Source organism: Ochotona curzoniae, unplaced genomic scaffold (assembly GCF_017591425.1).
Source record: "Ochotona curzoniae isolate NIBS_2020 unplaced genomic scaffold, NIBS_Ocur_1.0 contig_883, whole genome shotgun sequence".
Classification (NCBI taxonomy): Eukaryota; Metazoa; Chordata; class Mammalia; order Lagomorpha; family Ochotonidae; genus Ochotona; species Ochotona curzoniae.
The window spans coordinates 54,855,563-54,875,433 of NW_024466599.1; the positions used below are offsets into that span (position 1 = coordinate 54,855,563).

Below are 19,871 nucleotides of genomic sequence, written 5' to 3' on the forward strand. Positions count from 1 at the left end.
CTTCCCAAGCAGAAAAAGGAGCACTTTAGAGCCCACCCCTGCCACCGAGAGTTAACCTAGCAATCTGCTTTGAAGATCACTTCTGCAGCTATCTGATTGCTTCAAGTGAAACAGCACGTCTTCGGGACTGGTGCTTCCACAGGCTACTCCTCCACCTTCAGGCATAGCATCCCATATGGGCACCGGTTCATGTCCTGGCTGCTCCACTTCCCACCTAGCTCCCTGCTTGTGGCCTGGGAAAGCCGTAGAGGAGGGCTCAAAGCCTTGGGACCCTGCACCTGCGTGGGAGACCCAGAAGCTCCTGGTTCTTTGGCTTCGGATTGGCTCAGCTCCAGCCATTGTGGCCACTTGGGGAGTGAAACAGTGAACAGAAGTCTGCTCTCTCGGTCTCTCCTTCTCTCTGTAAATCTCCCTTTCCAATAAAAAATAAAGAAATATTAACATTCTCAGGATGCAGTTGCTCTTAACCCACCCCAAGGACCCTCAGATGTTACAAGGTCACGCTTACACTTCCAGACTAGGTACTCTCCCACCTGCTGGCCGATGAGGGATGTGGTTGTCTAGGACCAGATCAGGGAGTACTTGCAACAGCTGCAAATGGGGCAGGAGACACAGCCAAGGTGTTTCCAGGCAAGGTGGTGTCACTGCTCCTGAGGCAGATGTAACCTGAGTCCCCACCTGGGAACCAGAAACAAGCTGAGCAGAGGCTTCGGGAGAGGCTGCGGGGCTCTGGGCACCGAGCAGGCTGGGCTGGCCCCGAAGCGTTAGGTAAGTCCCTCCTGGAGCAGCCGGGGGAGATGGGGACAAACAGGTGTTCCACACCGGGTCCTGAGGTATGAGCCGAGAAAGGACGCTGAGGGACAATCCCTGACGGTATTACCAGACACCCCCCCGTCCCCGCCCCCTAGCCTCCATCTTGGCTCAGCCACGCAAAACTGTCGCCTGTGCCACTCCACAGGTCAGCCCTGGAGGACCCGGCCTTGCCCGGGAGCCGGCAGCTGCACCGCCGTCCTTCTGGCTCTAACCCCGCTTCTGGCCCTGGAAGGCTAGCTTGCTCCTGGGGATGGAGGAAGGACGAGCAGGCGCTCGCCTGGGGAATCGGTGCTAGACGGCAAACCCAAGCCCCACCCACCCTGCCGGTCCCGGCGCCAGGCCTGTTTGGGTTCTCGGAGGAAGGGGTCCTGCGTCCCGCTGCACAGTGGAGCAGTGTACAGAGGTGGGGAGCCCCACCCCGCCCGGGGCATCCCTCAGCGTCGGGTTTGCAACCCCAGACCCGCAGCCTGCTGGGATTTGTAGTTAGTGAGACCGGCGTCAGGACCGCGGAGCGCTCGCGAGAGTGTGCTTGCGTGTGCGTGCGTGCTCCCTTGGGTCCCCAGGTCCGCGGTGGCTTCGGGGTCTTCTGCTCCCGCCCCGCTGCCAGCGGGTTTATAGTTTGTAGGGGCTTGGTCGCGGCTCATTGCTTGTTTGCCGCAGGAAAGCTGGGTCTGGAGGGGTGCTTAAGGCGAGCTGTGGCCATAACAAAAGGCTAAAATTGGGGTGGTCCAGGAGCCAACAGCTTCTTCCAGGTCTCCCAGGCCGGTGCAGGTGCCCGAGACTTTGAGCCATCCTCTACTGCTTTCCCGGGCCACAAGCGGGGAGCTGGGTGGGAAGTGGAGAAGTGACAGGAGCTAGTACCCGTATGGGATGCTATGTTTGAAGGTGGAGGATTAACCTGTTGAGGTGCCAGCCCCACTTAGTGTTTTTGTTTTGTAGGATTTGTTTTATTTTTTATTTGAAAGGTGGAGTAGTAGAGAAATTGCCAACTCAGTACACCTGCCCCAACTTAGCGTATGTTTGATTCCTTGAAAATATAATCAAGTCTCCTATACTATTTATGCACCTTTGTGAGCCTATAATTATTTTGCAACAAACTGACACAGTGGTGAGTGAACCCGGGAGATCGGGGAGTGTGAACAGTTAGTCATTAAACACACTGCAATACAGGCTGTCAGCAGCTGTGGTCGGGTGAGCGGTTCACCTGTAAGAGCAGCCACCTTGTGAGTTGGGAGAGTAGCAGCCTCATAATATGGACTGTGGCCAAGCAACACCCTGTAACTGCAAGACTTCCTAGTTAGGGTGAGTTTACTAGGGACCGAGTATGTGATTTGCATCACTGGGTGGAAGTGGGAATTTAGATCCCTTTTAGCTCAGGGGAGTCCAGCCACGCTCTGGGGCCATGAGGAGGAGAGACAGAGAGAGGTGTTATGTCTGCTGATTTCACTCCCCAAATGGCTGCAAGGGCTGGAGCTGAGCTGACCCAAAGCCAGGAGCTTCTTCTGGTTCTTCCACATGGGGGCAGGGTCCCAAGGCTTTAAACCATCCTCTGCTGCTTTCCCAGGCCACAACAGAGAGCTGGATTGGAAGTGGAGTATCTGGGACATGAATGAGTATCCATATGGCATGCTGGTGCACAGGGCAGAGGATTAGCATGCTAGTCCTGCGCTAGATCACTGCGCTGGCCCCAGGCACCCAATTCGTTGAGTTGTGACCTGCTGCCTCCCACAGTGCCTGTGAGCAGGAACTGGGCTAAAGAGCAGAGTCAGACTCAAACCCAGGCACTCTGACAGGAACCCAAGTGGAGGCTTAACTGCGTGCCAGAAGTCTGCCTTTGAGGGTTTTTTTTTTTAAGATTTATTTATTTTTATTACAAAGTCAGATATGCAGAGAGGAGGAGAGACACAGAAGAAGATCTGTCCAATGATTCACTCCCCAAGTGACCGCAATGGCTGGTGCTGCGCGGATCCGAAGCAGGGAACCAGGAACCTCTTCCGGGTCTCCCACACGGGTTGCAGGGTCCCAAGGCTTTGGGCCGTCCTTGACTGCTTTCCCAGGCTACAACCAGGGAGCTGGATGGGATGTGGCGCTGCTGGGATTAGAACCGGTGCCCATATGGGATCCCAGCATGTTCAAAGTGAGGACTTTAGCTGCTAGGCCACTGTGCCGGGCCCGCCTTTGAGGTTTTTAAAGGAAGCTATGCAGGGCCCTGCTTTCCCAGGCACGTTAGCAAGAAGCTGGATCAGAAATCCCAGCTGGAGCAGCCGGAACTCGAACCAGCACTTGTATGAAATATTGATGCTGCAGGTGGAGGCTTTGCCTACTGTGCCACGGCACTGACCCCGTAAATCAATCTTAAACAAAGTTAAATTGTAGATCAAGTTTAATGGCCAGAGAAAGGCTGAATCAAGGCTTGGAATGAGCAGAAAGGGGATTTTGCTGTTGGAATCGTTAAATATTGCCAATAGATCCTTAAGCAGTCCCTTGCAAGGAGGACAGGCAATAGCTCAGGCTGGGCTGCTCATGTCAGTTGGAGTCCTGCAAAGGGACACTGCTGGTCCAGTCCTTCCTCTTGTAGATGAGGAACGAAGGGCCTGAGAGGAGCACCTGGCAGCCAGTTGGAAGCCAGATGGGGAACTCGCTGGGAGGAGCCATTTCAGGAAGTTCTCAAAGCAGAAATCGGGGTGCGCTCTGATCTGTGGACATGCGAGCAGGAAGGCAGACACCGCATGCGGCTCCAGGCATGCCACATGCGTCAGGAGCCAAGTCTGTGCAGAAATCAAGGTCTGGTGCCTTCCGGCTGGTTTATCTCAACCACATGTTCATCCTGGAAGTCAGGGTGTCTTCATAGTCATGGGGCAAGCACCTTGCGCGTGTCCAAAGAGCCTCCGGCAGGTCCTCTCACCATGTCCCCCCACCGCCCCCACAAGCTGCTCCTGCTTCCCAGGAGAGCCTTGGAACACTGTCAGAGACTGGAGCAGTCTCCGATTGTGCGGAAGTGCTCTGTGATCTGCAGATGCGTTCAGGAGTATTCTGAGGGCCTGCCATCTGCTGTGTGCTCTGCTGATCGCAGAGGCTGGAGACGGGCCCCGGGCTAGAGGCGTTCATGGGGTCTGGGGGGTAGCAGACCATGAAATGTGGTGGCGAGAGAACTTTCTGGGGTAGTGGGAGTTTTGTATCTGGGGCAGAATGTGGGTTCCATGGGTGTTGCCTATGTCAAAGCTCATTGAACTCTACACCCCTGATTGGTGCATTTTGTGAAGAAATGTGAAGGCTGTGGGAGGACCAGGCCTGCTAGGGCCAGCCAGGGGCATGTAAGCTGCTCCAGGATGTAAAAGCGCCTTTGCTGCTGGAGAGTGTCACTGCTGAGTTTGCCCCATGAGGGGTAGACCAGATGGTCCGGAGAGCCTGGTGGCACATTATGGGAAAAGGAGTGTGTTGAATTGGGCGTGTAGGGAGCACCACAGGAGGAACACACACACACACACACACACACACACACACACACACACACACACAGCCCCGGTGGGATGTGGTCATTCTTGGCAGACCAGATGGGTAGGGCTTGGATTATTTTCTGCTGCTCCAGGCCCAATTCTTGGGCCTCAAACTCACTCATTCTGGTTGGACCTTTCCATGAGACTGCCCAAGAAATGAAAAAGATCCCCACAGCCACAGTAGTGCAAGGCCACAGCCTGGTCCTGTGTCAGCTGACAGTGTTAGGGGAAGTGTGGACATCGGCCTGACGGGAAGGCCTGGGTGGGGGCCAGGGCAGACTCTGGCCGGCCCCCTTCCTGTGAACTTGGAGAAGGTGCGGTGTTGCAGGTGAGGCTGGCCTGGGTTAAAATCTGAACTAGCAGCGTGATAGCTGGGCGCCTTCTAGGCCTGTCTGAGCTTCTTCATCTAGGCAGGGTCAGCCTGCGGTGGGGCTGGTGAGAGGTGAACCCTATGAGCTAGCAGCTTCCGGCATGGCAAGGCTGTCCTCGGCCTCCCCTACTCCGCCAGCCCCCAGCTCTGCCTCTTTCTCGGGTCCTAGAATTGCCCGGGACAGGCGATCCCATGCAGCCAGCTCAGAGCCCTTCCCTGTGACTCACTCCAGCGGCTTCTGCCGCTCACCCCGGGGGCGAGGGCGGAACGAGGGCGAGGACGGGCGGCGGCTGCCCAAACCGCGGCCAGAGCCAGGACGGGGCTGCAGGCAAGTACAGCGCGCACTCGGAGGGGGCCTGCCGGGAGTCGGGGTTTGGGGGGTCTGCTCTGGCTTTGCTCTCTCCCTGCACCTGGCGGCGGTCGCTGGGAGCGCCCCATCTCCTGGGGGCGGAAGAAGCAGGGTCCGTGCTGTTTTTGTTTGCATTTGGGACACACTGCTGAGAAGGCTCTGCGGTTCAGTTAGCAGCTCCTTCTTCAGACGCGGGCTAGAGAGTTACCTGCTTTTTTTTGGTTTTGCTGCTCATTTGCAAACCTCTTCCTGTCCACCGGCTCCGCCTCCCTCGTGGCGCTGGGGCCTCCAGGGCCTGGGAGGCTCCAGTGTGGGAACAGATTCCCATTCATGCCCGTGCCCTCCGTGGGTGCAGAGTCGGAGCTGAGAGCCATCCGGGTGCTGACTGGACAGGAAAGGAATCCATTGGCCTCGCCTCCCAGGGGCTGGGCCGCCGCAAGGTGTGGCTGCAGGAGGGGGACTGGGCTGTGGTTTAGCTTGCCTTTCTCTGGCTAAACTCACAGCCAGGAGGAGGGGCAAGGCCTGGGTGACACAGGCCCCCAGGTACTGAGTTGTCTGCTAGGTGAGCAGCCAAAACCCAGAAGAGAAAGAAGTCAGATTCATTGGGTACCCATTGATGGATCATTCATTTCATCTTCACATTTGTGTGTGTGCCCATTTTACAGATCCTACACATAGAGGCCTCACGGGGAGGAGCTGCTGGCATTCTAAAGTGCAGCTGGTAAGCAAACTGTCCAAACCACTCCATCCCCTCCTTTACTTAAGATTTATTGATTTATTTCTCCAGCAGAGTTAGAGAGAGGGAGACGTGGAGAGATCTTCCACCCACTGTTTCACTCCCCAGATGGCCCCTTGGCTGGAGCTGGGCCAGGCCTAAGCCAGCAAGCAGCCTGGAGCTTTTTCTAGGTCTCCCATGTGGGTGGCAGGGCGCAAGCAGTTGAAACATCTTCTACAGTTCTTCCCAAGCCACCAGCAGGGAGCTGGATTGGAAGTGGAGCAGCCGTTTAGAACTGGCATCAGCTCCCACAGGGGATGCCCAGATTGTCCAACTCTCAACCATTCTACTAAGTTCCCGGGTGCCCCATGGGCTGGAAGTGTCCCTTGGGGTCCCCACTGGGCCATTTGGTTTCCGAGGTTGACAGTCTGGTGGTGGAGATGCTTGGGTGGCTGCTACAAGCTGTGTGTTCTCTAGAGAGAACATTTCACTTCCCTTCTTGCCCTAATGACACATTTAGCACAGACTGATTCCATCCTGAGAGACCTACGGCCATGGGGCACTCTGTTTTCTTCATGCTTTCCCGGATGGTCAGATAATGAGGTTTGCTTTGAGGGTCTGCTCCCTGGGAAGCCTTATACCAGGTTTCCTTCCACTGCTCTGGTCTGGGGGCCGGGTCTTGTCTCAGCAACTGGGACTCTGGGGCCAGAGCATGTGGCTGTGCAGCTCAATGCTCGCTCACTTTCTTTACAGCCCTACAGTTTGTGACCATGGACAGTCTCAGGCTGTCAGGACTAACCCCTGGGCCTTGGAGTGGGAGGGGTGGCCACCCTAGGGGCCTGTCTGAACTGTGTTTCCATTGGCATGAGTCAGAGTGCCCAATGGCCAGACTGTGACCAAACGGGCAATGTGCGCCCCAGCTGGTCATAGGGTGAGCTGCAGAGACTTCCTGCCATGCCCATGACGAGAGCCTTAAGGAGAATCAAAGGCCTGCATTCAAGACAGGGGCAGTGGGAGGAAAAAGTGGTGGGAAGCTAGAAGCTGGTGACCCCGCCCAGGACTTGTGACTGTCGCAGTTACAGCAGCCAGGGCCGTGCAGACGCCTGCTGGAGTTGGTGAGTGGAGCGAATGGCTTTACTGGCCAGTCCCAGCCTCAGCTGGCATCCAGGGTGGCTTTAGGCTGGGGTGGACCTCCAGCCTCCCGGGTGGGCCCCAGGGAGTAGCTGGCTTGGCGGCAGCCCCTGCTCAGGGTGTGGCAGGTGGGTGGGGTAGCCTGGAGGGGTAGGAGGGAAGTGAGAAGCCAGGGTGGGGCCGACTGGAGGAAGAGGAGCTGAAAGAGGCAGAGTGGGAGGAAGGAAGACGAGAGTGTGGGAAAGTGTCAGTGGAACCTGGGCCTGGGCGGTGGCCCCTAGGAGCAGGCCTGGCTGCCGAAGTGCAGAAACCAAGCCGGGCGCGGCGCTCCGCAGCCTGCTGTCCCTGGCGTCTCAGGCTAGGTTCCAGGTATGTTCTCTGGGAGCATGGGTGGTACCCGAGCCAAGCAGGCAGGAGGGCCTGGCTTCCGTGCAGGAGCTCCAGGCCTTCAGAAAGCTCTGGGCCGGCCTAGAGGTGGATTCTGGAACGGAGGAGTAGGGGAGCGGGTGGGCCATGCCTGGCCATTTGACAGAGAACACTGAACAAGATCCAAGCTGAGAAAAATCTGGTCTGGCTGGTCCAGGTAGGGTGAGGGAGGCAAAAAGAGGAGCACAGGGAAGGGTGGAGACCCACTGGTCCAAGCCCCTGAGAACTGGCCACAGCCCAGATGTGGGGGCCGAGGGGCGGTAGCTTCCTGTGCTGCCACCCCTCTGTACCCCTTGTCCTTCATCCTGCTAAGGACAAACAGGGCCCACCCAGGGAAGGGAGCTGGGGGCCAGGGTCTAAGGACAGGGATCACCGTGCCAGCACGATAGTGCCACTCTGACAGCCGTCAGACATTTGCTTCATGATGTACATGACAGTGTCCCTCTGCGTGGCCTCAGACGGGGCAGCTGTTAGCATGCCCCCACATCCCATATCGGGGTGCTGATTTCCACTTCCTGCTAATGTGCAGGTGACGACCCCGTGGGGAAACCCAGATTGGATTTTCTGCTTCTGGCTTCCACCTGACCCAACCCTGGCTGTAAAGGGCATTTAGGGAAGGAACCAGAGAACTGTTACTATCTTTTTGTAATGACTGAGCTGTAAAGGAGACAGGGCCAGCTCGCAGCCAGCAGGGCATGCCTGAGGCTGTGAAAATGTGATGAGCCCCTGTGCTCCCCTTCAGGAGCTGTTGCAGCCTGCCCCAGCCTGTTGCAATCCTGGGGTACCCCAGAAGTCAGGGTGTGAGGGTCCAGCCAGATCCAGAGAGGCTAAATACACTTATACAACAGGCCCTTCCAGGCTAGGGTCGTGGGCAGGTTTGTCACGCACTGCTGTGGCAGAGCAGAAAAACACAGAAGGGGCTGCCTCATGGACAGGTGAGGTCCCTGACACGCGGTGCTGAGGGAGAGAATGGGCGAGTACTCCAGTACACCGAGTTCACGCACGTGTGTTGAGAGGTGGGTGTGTGAACCAACCAAGATGAATCTGTCCATGTGCCTCAGAAAGCCAAAATACGGAGACTCTTTTTTTTTTTTTTTTTCAGAGAAAGCATGTTACAGGGTAGCCAAGTCAGGAGTAATGCCCAGCTCGGGCTCCTGGCTCAGGGGCCTGGGGCAGGTTTGTGTGGGTCAGGTTCAGTAGGAGGGAGCTGATAGGCAGAAATGCTGCTGAAAGGAATTCGGGCTGGAGCCAGGTTCACGCCGTGCTTGCTTTCCTAGGAAAGCATGATCAGACCTGTTGCTAAAGCAGAAAAAGGGGGAACTTGCAGGGAAAGAGTGGGAAGACATCACAAGCGTGGGGCGCAGGTGGAAGGCCGGGCGGTGGGCTGTCACATGCCGAGCAGGACCCGATAAGGGCAAAGATCTCTGTGAGCGGCGACATACGCGGTTCTGCCAACTTCCTGTCCCTGGACTTGAGCGTGTGGCTCCCTGCTTCATGGTGTCTTCCTGCTGCCCCCTTAAACCCTGGGCACCGTCACCCCAGGACCAAGCCCCTTGACAGGCCGTGAATGCGCTCGAGGGGGTTGCCTGGGTATGTAGTGGTGGCAGATGCCCCCCTTGGTCTGGCTGAGACATGGATGAAGCATCACTCACGCTAGGAGCCAGCCCCTGTGTGCTCGCAGGTGCGAGGGCACCCCAGAGATCAAGGTCACCGAATGTCCCAGGGGATTCTTAGCATGGCCAGGGGCCTGGTGTCACCCTGGAGGACGGGTAGGGTGTGGGGAGAAGAGAGCAAGAGGCTGGTTTGCCTTTTTACCTGAAAAGGAGGGAGGGGGGGACTAACTGATAGAAGAGAGGTCACCTCAGCACCTTCATTCTCCAGGTGCTCTCAACACCTGGTGCCGACCCAGGTCAAAGCCAGGACCCTGGAACTCAATCGAGGTTTCCCAGGAAGGTGCAGGGCCTCAACCCCCTTGAGCCACCACCTGCTGCTCCCAGGGTGTGGCTTAGCAGGAAGCTGGGATCAGAAGTAGAACCAGTGCCAAACGTAGGCACTGCCACAGGGGATGCAGGTACCCCAAGCAGAGCCATAGCACCGTGCCAAGCACTCGGCCTGGCACTGGGTTTCTTTGAAAGCCCCGCACGAGATCCCCACGTGCAAACAGGAGATGCTGCTCGGAACAGAGGCCTCACTGGCAGTATCAGCTCCCCTCCCAACTCAGCCTCGTTCTAGCCCAGGGGACGTAGACTCTCTAGAGCATGGGTAGAGAAGCAATCATCTGATGGTTCTTATGCAAGCATGGGAAGGGGAAGGCCTTACCAGGGCCCTTTGTACCGGCACAGAGAGCCCTGCAGGAGAGGAGAGAGTTTGTGCTCAGCTTTGAGTATTGCATGGGCTAGTGGGGATTAATAGCCAATCAGCAAGGGACAAGGACCCACAGAGGACACCTGTGGGGGCATCAGGAGTTGGTGGAGTTCTGGTCAACCTGACCCACCAGGATTCTTGCTGAGGGCAGGACAGGGAGCTCAGCCCTTCCCTGGGGCCAGGGCTGGAGATGCTGGAGGAGGGTGGGGAAGCTGATAAGTCGACCAGATGTCCAGGATGGGAAGCTCTGACTCAGCTTCAGCTGGGCTTTGCTGCTGAAACTTGATTTTACGTGGACACACTCTAGGAGCAAGTCCAGAGCCCAGCCAAAGGAAGACCTTGTTTTTGTTTTTAATATTGGTTTATTTTTATTGGAAAGGCAGATATACGAGCAGGAAAGACAGAAAGATCTTCTGTCCGCTAGTTCACTCCACTGGCCACAATGACTGGAGCCAGGCCAATCTGAAACCAGGAGCCAGCAGCCTCTTCTGGGTCTCCCACACAGGTGCAGGGTCCCAAGGCTTTGGGCTGTTCTTGACTACTTCCCCAGGCCACAGGCACAAGCAGGGAGCTGGATGGGAAGTGGAGCAGCCAGGATTAGAACTGGCACCCATGTGGGGTCACAGCGTGTGAAAGGCGAGGAATTTAGCCATTAGGCTACTGCACCAGACCCGACCTCAATTTTTATAAGGTCCCAATGAAGGAGAAGGCAGAAACCCCACACCCCCACTGCCACCCTTTGGGAAAGCCCTGTACATAGCAGCTGGGCGCTGCGACCCACCTACTCCTGAAGCTGTGTCTGCACTCCAGTCCCAGCCACGTGCGGCCGCTCACAGTAGCCTCAGTGCCGACCCACTGCCCCTCCCGAGGCTTGTCACTCTTCCCTCCCCACCTCCCCAGGCCTGAGTCACCGCTGGGCTGTCCCTTGCAGGGGATGTGGGCAGAGCATATGATCTGTGTGGGAGGGAGAATCCGTGGTCTCCCTCCTCCGGCACCCCAGCCATTCCCCCTTCCTTTCCCCAGCCCCACCCCGCACCCACTGATTCTGGCTTTAGGGAAGCATGGGGTGGGGCCCAGTGCCTTCCAGTCTTCAGGTCCCGAATAACAAAGTCAGGATTCACATCCCTGTTGGTGACCTGCCCCCTTATCTCCTGTTCAGACTCAGATCTCTTCCAGACAAAGGCAGTTCTCCCCCCACCCCCCATGCTCCCGTCCCGCCCCCAGGATCTGCTTTGGGTATGGATTTGCGTTTTCATTCTCAAGCACCCAAGGCTCATCTTAGAAAAACTCTTTTGGATGGAGGAGGCACAGCAGTCTTGAAGCGCTTGTGGAAATGTGGTCTCTGCATTTTAAGCCAAAAAAAGAAACATAAAAAGTAGTGAGAGAAGCCATAGTGGCTACATTTCCTGAAGAAAAAAATAACTTATTATTTAAAAAAAAAAAAAGATCTATTTATTTGGAAGGCAGCAATGGGCCCAACACAATAGCTCAATTGGCTAATCCTCTCTTTTTGCAAAGTGCCAGGATCCCATATGGGTACCAGTTCATGTCCTGGCTGCTCCACTTCCCATCCAATTCCCTGCTTGGGGCCTGGGAAAGCAGCCAAGGACAGCTTGACTGCACCCACGTTGAGAAACCTGGAAGAAGCTTCTGGCTCCTGGCTTCAGATTGTCTCAGCTCTGGTCATTGCAGCCACTTGGGGAATGAACCAGTGAACTTTCTGTTTTTGTTTTTCTTTCTCTCTGTATCTGCCTTTCCAATAAAAGAAATACATCTTTAAAAAGAAAGAAAATCGGAGATCTTCCGGGGCCCGGCACGATAGCATTGTGGTTAAGGTCCTCGCCTTGCATGCGCCAGGATGCCATACGGGCGCTGGTTCTAATCCCAGCAGCTCCACTTCCTACCTAGCTCCCTGCTTGTGGCCTGGGAAAGCAGTCAATGACTGCCCAATGCCTTAGGACCCAGCATCCACGTGGGAGACCCAAGGAAGAGCTCCTGGCTCCTGGCTTCGGATCAGCTCAGCTCTGGCCGTTGTGGCCGACTGGGGAGTGAACCATCAGGTAGAAGATCTTTCTCTCTGTCTCTCCTCCTTTCTGTGTATCTGCCTTTCCAATAAAAATAAATCTTAAAAAAAGTTAAAAAACAAAACAAACAAATAAAAAAAGGCGATCCTCCATCTGCTGGTTCACACCTCACATAGCCACAACAGCTGGGAGTTAGCTAAGCAGAATTCAGAAGCCAGAAATGCCATCCGAGTCCGGACAGCAGGGCCATCTTCCGCTGCCTTCCCAGAAGCATTAGCAGGGAGCTGACTCTGAAGTGGTGTCACTGGGAATTGAACCAGCACTCTGATAAGGGAATGTGGGCATCACATGCAACTGCTTAGCTTGCTATGCTGCAGCACTAGCCCCTTTTGAACATTAGAAAAAAAAAAAAAAAAGATTTATTTATTTGAAAGGCAGAACAACAGATAGAAAAAGTAAGCTCGTGCTTCTCTCTGCTGGTTTATTCCCAGATGCCCTCGGCAGCTGGGCCTGGGCTGGCTGGCAGCAGTAGCCAGGAACTCCCTTCTGGTCTCCCATTGGGTGGCAGGGCCGTCGTATGCTGCCTTCCCAGGCACCTCAGCAGGAAGCTGGATGAGAAGCAGGGAGCAGCTGGGACTCCAGCCAGGCCCTCTACTGTGGGATGGAGGTGTGGCAAGAAGCATCTTCATCACTCTACCAAATGCCACAGGCTCTTATAATTACCTTTCTTAGGGTGGAAGCCCAAGTCATTACTTTTAATGAGCAAATAAGTTTACATTAATTTGAATGTACGCAGTTATTGCTTAGAGAGCTGTGTCCCAGGCTTGTGCAATCCCAGAGCCAGGAGGTGAGGAATAGAAAACAGATATGACAGCCAGGTCAGAGTCTAGTAAAGACCCTGGCCTAGGGTCACAGATCTGATGTCCTCATGCCACTCACCAGCTGTGTGACCTTGGACTTGAACTCTGAGCCCCCTTTCTTTGTCTGCATCACGGGACCAGGGATAAGTGCCCTAACTAGGCTCCTGCTGATGATGCAGTGAGTGAAGGTGAAAGGCCCTGGCCCCTGGATGTCCTCCCCAGACCAGCGTGACAAGATGTGTGTTGCTAGGATGCGTGTAGCAATAACACCTTCTTCTCTCTACAGATCTGGAACCAACATGTACACTCCCACCCCCCAGAGGTAAGCTCAGTGTCCTGCCTCCTCTCCTCCCTCCAGCCTGCTTCACTCCCAAGCTCTGTCCCCAGGCCTAGCCCCCCATGGGCCCTGCGACCACCAACCCTCTCCCTTGCCGTCGCCAGCTCTCCATTTCCGGCCTCGGTGCAGGATCCGGGCCTGCACATTTGGCGGGTGGAGAAGCTGAAGCCGGTGCCTGTGGCGCGGGAGAATCAGGGTGTCTTCTTCTCTGGGGACTCCTACCTGGTGCTGCACAATGGCCCGGAAGAAGTTTCCCACCTGCACCTGTGGATCGGTAAGCAGGTGGAGGGCTGGGGTGAGCGGGAGGGGCTGGAGCCGCCGTGGGTCTCCCGGGACTGGCCCTGCCACTTCCACCTGTCCCAGGCCAGCAGTCATCTCGGGACGAGCAGGGTGCCTGTGCCGTGCTGGCTGTGCATCTCAACACCCAGCTTGGGGAGCGGCCCGTGCAGCACCGTGAGGTGCAGGGCAATGAGTCCGACCTCTTCATGAGCTACTTCCCACGCGGCCTCAAATACCAGGTCAGAGCCTGCCTCCTGGCATCCCCTTCCTCTTGCCCCACTCTGACTGGTTTCTGCCCCCTCAAGACCCAGTTGTCCCGGGGTCCCCAGGCTGGCATGGGGGTCCCTGACAGTTTACTCAGACGAGCTGTCTGTGCTGCAGGAAGGAGGTGTGGAATCAGCTTTCCACAGGACCTCCCTGGGGGCCGCCCCGGCTGCCATCAGGAAACTGTACCAGGTGAAGGGCAAGAAGAACATCCGAGCCACCGAGCGGCCACTTGCCTGGGACAGCTTCAACACCGGTGACTGCTTCATCCTCGACCTGGGCCAGGTAGGCAAGCCAGGCCGCACTGAGAGCTGTGTGTCACCACTGTCCTTTAACAGGCTGGGAGAGATGCAGAAAAGCTGATGCCCTGCACGCTCCTCCCTGGGTGGTGGGTTCCAAAATTACTCCCCACCCAAGTCCTTTATACAAGGTGCCATAATGCTTGCATACCTCCAGTCTTCTTGCATACTTCAAGCCTTCCCCAAAAGGCATCTTTTTTAAAGAAAAAATACTTACTTGAAATGCAGAATTACAGAGAGAAAGGGAGGGGGAGAGAGAGATCACGTGTTAGTGTACTTCCCAGATGGCTGCACTAGCTAGGACTGGGCCAGACCAAAGCCAGGTGCCTGGATCCTTATCTAGGACTCTCTCATGGGTATAGTGGCTTAAATACTTGGACCATCACGTGCTGCTTTCTTAGGCACATTAGCAGGGAGCAGGATGGGAAATGAAGCAGCTAAGACTTGACCCAGCACCTATAGGGGACACCCACGTTCCAGCTGACAGCTTAACTCACTATGAGGTAGACTTGGCCTCCCTAGATGGGTTCCAATTTCTAACATAGTGTAGATGTGATGGAAATAGCTGCTCTACTGTAGTATTTAGGGAATAACGACAAGGAAAGGAAACCTATGCATGGTTAGTGCAAACTGAATTCTTTTTCTGAAGGTTTCTGGTCTGTGGTTGTTGGATCCACAGGTGTGGAATTACAACCATGTGTCAGGACATGAGCTGGCCTTGCTGAGGCCTCGCCTGGCCTTGACACCTCTGGAGCTCACTTCCTGTTTCTCAAAGCTTCTGGGAAGTCATTGTGGCTGTGAGTGAGTTGCCTGCCTGCTAGACCATCATTCATTCGTTTGTTCATTCCACTTATTTGTTCATTCAGTACGTCTATGATGGCCTTGCTGAGGCAGCGTTAGGACCACCGTAGTTAGCCCTGGGCCGGCCACTGAGGGGGTACAAGGGCCTGAAGGAGATGGCAGCCACTTGTTGGGAAGCTGGGTGCAGGGAGGGGGGCCCTCTTGCCTGAGCTGAAGCCAGTTGGCTATTGGATCAGGTGGGCTGTGGCACAGTGGTGGGGAAGATTATGGGTAACAGGGAGGAGTCCATGTTGACTGGGGACCTGAGCCAGGGGCAGTGGCCATGAAAATGGCTGGGGAAGCTGGGACTGGGTCAGGGGGACATTCACTTTCTGTCTACGGGAGGTTATAGGCTGATTGTTGGGGGGTGGGAAGGTCAACCCAGAAGGAAGGGAAGTGGGGACCAGGAGCACACCTCGTATTGCCTTCAGGAGAGGAGAGAGGGCTCTACTTGCATGGCATTTGTTCACTCATTCATTCATTCAGTCATTCATTCAAGAAACATTCACTTTGTGCCCGAATAAAGCAGAACAAAACATTCAGACCCCAAGTCAGCCTATGTTTCAACTACTGGATCAGTAAGCTCTATGCAACATAGGGGGACATACAGGGTAATATTTCAATACACAGCAATGAGTGAGGTGGAGAAAAATCAAAGAGGAGGAGAGATAAGAGCAGGCAATGCTGTCATGGCCATTCCTTGAGCCACCTCTGTGAGAGGGGCACTGAGTGGTAAGCCACTGGCTTTGACCACTCACACCCATCCCCTGCCTTGCCCCACCTTCTGCAGAACATCTTTGCCTGGTGTGGTGGCAAGTCCAACATCCTGGAGCGCAACAAGGCCAGAGACTTGGCCCTGGCCATCCGGGACAGCGAGCGGCAGGGCAAGGCCCAGGTGGAAATCGTTACCGATGGAGAGGAGCCTGCGGAGATGATCCAGGTTTGCGGGGTGCAAGGTTGGGTGGCCTGGTGGGACCCTCTGCCTGGAAGTGGCTGGGAGAGGGGTAGAGGTGAGCATGGCAGGGGTCCCTGGGTGCCTTTATGTGTGACTGAGGACAAGGTGCCCCTCTGATTGGAAGAGCAACCTGGCTGGACCCAGGCCCAACTCCCCTCTGCCCAGTACCCTAGTGAAGGACACCCCAGTGAGGCAGGAGCCCTAGGCCTGGTGGCTTGGGAGGTTTGGCAGCAAGAATGCCTGTGAACTTCAATGACCCTGACCCCGCAGGTGCTGGGACCCAAGCCACCTCTGAAGGAGGGCAACCCCGAGGAAGACCTCACAGCTGACCAGACCAATGCCCAGGCCTCAGCTCTGTATAAGGTGGGTGCTCCGGGCCAGCCGAGGGCAAGGTAGGGGTGGGAACACACACAGCAGGTGTGCGTGTGGGGCTGCAGAGAGGAGAGGCTGCAGGAAGGGCGAGGTTTGTGCTCAGCTTGGAGCCAGTTTTTGGTGAGTGATGGAAAGTAAAGCTGAGCTGTCCTTAAAGATGTATTTATTTGTTTGAACAACAGAGAGAGACAGAGAGAGAGACAGAGAGAGAGGAGAGAGATTTGCTGGTTTACTCCCCACAGGGTCTCAACAGCGGAGGCTTGGAACTTATCTAGTCTCTCACATGGGTGCAATAGCCCAACACCTGAGCCATCCTCCGCTGCTTTCCCAGGCGCATTAGCAGGGAGGTGCATCAGAACTGGAGCAGCTGGACCTTGAACCTGGGCTCCCAGGGGATTCTAGCTTTCCAGGTGGCAGTTTAACCACCACCTTCCAACCTGTGCCACAAGTTTCCTTCTTTGAATTCCGCATATATGTCTGTAATTTGGGCCTCTTTTCCTGATGGGTTCAGGGCACTAGCTATAAGTGGTTGTGGGTGACGGAAGCAGCCAGAAATTGCTGTGATTGGCAATTCAAGGTCTGGAGCAGTGACTGTGGGGGGTGGGGCAGAGGGTAGGGATGCAGAGCAGGGAGGGAGAGCTGGGCAGGGCTGAGGTGTCAGGGATGAAGATGAGATCGAGGCACTGCCCTTGCTCCCCAGGTCTCCGATGCTACTGGACAAATGAACCTGACCAAGGTGGCAGATTCCAGCCCCTTTGCGCCCGAGCTGCTGGTAGCAGATGATTGCTTCGTGCTAGACAATGGGCTGTGCGGCAAGATCTACATCTGGAAAGGTGTGGTGTCTCCTGGCAGCTAGCATGCGCATCCGTGTGTGTGTGTGTGTGTGTGTGTGTGTGTGTGTGTGTGTGTGTGTGTGTGTACACGCGTGCCTCCCAGTAGCCACCATATTGGGAAGCCAGACTTGTCTTATTGCAGTGCCTCTGGCTGCTCCCTTAGTTGATTGCAAAAGAGCCTCAGTTGCTCCTGGTTGCAGTTTCTCATAGCCCCTTCTCGCTCCCTTAAGGTCAGGGCAGCGGTTCCCGGACCTCAGTTCCACCCCGGGCTTGTTCCAGCAGGTTGCCAAGGCGCCTGCCTGGAAATTCTGATTCACTAGGCCTGAGGGGGCGCCCATGAAGTGTGGCTGTCACCCAGCAGTGCTTTCGCTGCTGAATCCAGTGGCCACACTTTGAGAGCCATTGTCCTGGCCCACTCCTGGTCCTTCAGGGTCACTGGGAACCCCCGAACCTAGCATTTAGCCTTGAATTGCATTCAGGGATAAATTTTAGACTTTATGCTGTGTGGGGGTGAGGTGGGGAGGGGTGAACTTGCAGAACTTGATTTTCCAAGAGATTATGTCAGCTGTTGTAGCTGCCCTGGGGAGAAACTACCGCGTGGTTTGCTGATTCCATCAGGTGGAGCAACATCCGGAGCCTCCACATGACCCTGGCGGGAGTGGGGCAGGGGAGCACTGTTCCACACTGTCTCATCTTGAGCTTGTCTTTTTGAAAGCAAGAATCCTTTTCATCTGAGGGTCTTGACTACATAGTATTAGAAACAGTTACGTCATCAACCAAAGCCTGCCCCCCTCCCATCTGGTCAGGAAGAAAGAGAGGAGTTAGGGACCAGGAATAGCTGCTATTGGGCAGTTCCTACTGCTGTCTCAATTCAGCAGAGACAGGAAGAAGGCAGGGCTAGGGAGCAGCCAGCGGCTGGGCTGGTTAGTGAGGGTTAAGGAGTGGAGGGGAGACAGGTGCTGTTGGGATGCCTGTTTCCGCAGAGGGCCAACACCCCATCAAACCAATGCCAGGCACAGGAGGGGTCCCAGGGAAACAAGGAACTGGACTGTTAACCGAAAGAGAAGCCAGAGGGGACCTGTTGGAGTCAGCAGTTAGGAGTCTGACTGGTCAGCTCACGGCGGGGCATGGCTTAGAATTTCAGACCTGAGGACATTAGCTGTTAGGCCACGCCGCCCACCCCCTTCCCCAAAAAATAATCTTTTAAAAATCTATCTATTTGAAAGGCAAAGTGACAAAGAGTGGGAGAGAAACAGAGAGAATTGATCCACTGTCTCCTGGTTGACTCCTCAAATGGTGGCTACATCCAGGGCTGGCCAGGCCAGAGGCAGCACTCAGGAGCTCCATTTGGGTCTCCCACACAGGGAGCAGGTGCCCGGATACTTTTGGTTATCACCTGCTGCCTTCCTAGGCAAGCAGGAAGTAGGATTTGAACTGGCACTTCATTATGAGGTGTAAACAGCTTTAGCTGGCTGTGCCACAATACTGTCCTTTGGTCTTTGTTTTTGTAAGCATATCCTGAGTGCCAGCATTGAGTTGACATGGGCTTACTGGCCTTGTGGGAGCCAGTTCATTCATAATAAATTGCACCCTTTGTCCTGTTAATTTTTGCAGAAGAGGCTTGATAACAACATAGATACTGGAGGCAAGAGGCAAGGGGTGCTGATGGGGGGGTGGGGGAACCTGGCCTTGTGCTAGGATGCCAGCGGGAAAGCCCTTGGTCCTCCTTGAGGTGTCCTTGACATCTGGTGATGAGCTTGGAGCTGCAGGTTTGGCAGAAAAGGGGTGGGCCTCACACCCCTTGGAGCCCCTCAGCACTCTTGGGACTTTTCCTGATACTGGAGTGGGAGCTAAAGAAGGCCCCCACTCTTACAGAAGCCCCTTTTCTGCCCCTTGTGACCCAGGAAGGAAAGCCAACGAGAAGGAGCGGCAGGCGGCCCTGCAGGTGGCCGAGGGCTTCATCTCCCGCATGCAGTATGCGCCTAACACTCAGGTGAGTCGCCGCCTTGGCTCCCACATTGGTAGACCGAACACGCAGGACAGCTGGGTGTAGTCAGACCTCCCTCTCCAACACAGCCACTGCTCAGAAAGCCTTCTCAGTCTTTGAGGTTTGTAAGAGAATGTTGGGCTGCAAGGCAACTGGGCATGTGTTTGGGCAGCTTGGGCTGTTGGCTTTGGCAGGTGCCACCTGGTTAAGGTGGTGGGGCCTCAAGTCCTTCCTGGGAGAGCTGGGGCATGCTTCTCTGCAACTGGGGGGCATGTCAGACAGTGCTTGCAGTTTTTAAGCAATGTTTTCTTCTCAGCTGTGTTTTCCTCCCCCCTGCTGATTATTTGTTTGAAAGGCAGAGTCTATGGCCATACCACCCTGAACATGCCCGATCTTGTCTGAAGGGCAGAGAAGTGTGGAAAGAGAGAGGTCATTGGTTTGCTGGTTCACTCCCCAAATATCAGCACTATCAGCTGGGCCAGGCTGCAGCCAGGAGCCTGGGACTCCATTCAGAGCCCCCATGTGGTGGGCCATCCTCTGCTGCTTTCCCAGGTGCATTAGCAGGGACCTGGATGGGAAGTGTAACAACCAGGACTTGAACCAGCATAATATGGATTGCCAGTGATGCAAACAGTGACTTAGCCCTGTGCTTCATCACAGGCCCCTGTGCTCTTGTCCCTTGACTTACGTGGAGGCACATCCTGGGCCTGGTGCCCACACCCTCCTGCACTGTCCTGGCTGAGGCAAAGGTGACAGCTTGCAAGCCCAACTTGTCTCCCACTGTCCCTGCAGGTGGAGATTCTGCCCCAGGGCCGTGAGAGCCCCATCTTCAAGCAATTCTTCAAGGACTGGAAATGAAAGGCCCTCTGTTCTCTTCTGCTCTGGCTGCACAGTCAGTACCAGAGTGCCTCCTCTCTCCTCCCCGCAGCAGATGTTCAATAAAGCAAGCAAGAGCTTTCCTGGGCCTTCCCGCACTGTCTGCCCTGGGGCCAAGGACACAAACGTCACAGCCTCCACGCTACCAGCACTGGCTTTGTGTGGTTGAGACAGAGCAGCCGGGAGTCCCAGCAGGGCTGTCCTGATGAAGCCTAGGAGGGGTGTGGTGTCAGGCCTCAACGTCACTTCCAGCCAAGAGCTCAGATCTGCTTACTCTCAC

General features: G+C 55.5%; 1 protein-coding gene across 6 annotated transcripts; it reads left to right on the forward strand.

Annotated features, from left to right (window-relative positions):
- The first annotated feature begins 4,582 nt into the window (after window positions 1–4,582).
- On the forward strand, window positions 4,583–19,673 carry CAPG (capping actin protein, gelsolin like). Of its 6 annotated transcripts, none has more exons than XM_040993604.1 (11): window positions 4,583–4,638; window positions 5,695–5,750; window positions 12,836–12,871; window positions 12,991–13,160; window positions 13,250–13,404; window positions 13,547–13,714; window positions 15,359–15,508; window positions 15,794–15,886; window positions 16,596–16,728; window positions 18,633–18,721; window positions 19,508–19,673. In XM_040993604.1, exons 3-11 carry the CDS (start codon window positions 12,849–12,851, stop codon window positions 19,571–19,573), a joined length of 1,047 nt encoding a protein of 348 aa, XP_040849538.1. In that variant the 5' UTR covers window positions 4,583–4,638; window positions 5,695–5,750; window positions 12,836–12,848; the 3' UTR covers window positions 19,574–19,673. The 6 variants fall into 6 exon arrangements, with proteins under 6 accessions (XP_040849538.1, XP_040849536.1, XP_040849539.1 ...); XM_040993602.1 differs by lacking the exon at window positions 4,583–4,638 and adding an exon at window positions 5,317–5,591; XM_040993605.1 differs by lacking the exon at window positions 4,583–4,638 and adding an exon at window positions 5,317–5,572.
- The last annotated feature ends 198 nt before the right edge of the window (window positions 19,674–19,871 follow it).

Bases quoted from the DNA above. Each gene is read 5' to 3' on its own strand.
- CAPG (XM_040993604.1), top strand. From the start codon at position 12,849: ATGTACACTCCCACCCCCCAGAG. The intron at 13,161-13,249 runs GTAAGCAGGTGG...CACCTGTCCCAG, and splicing joins CCACCTGCACCTGTGGATCG to GCCAGCAGTCATCTCGGGAC. The intron at 16,729-18,632 runs GTGTGGTGTCTC...CTTGTGACCCAG, and splicing joins CAAGATCTACATCTGGAAAG to GAAGGAAAGCCAACGAGAAG.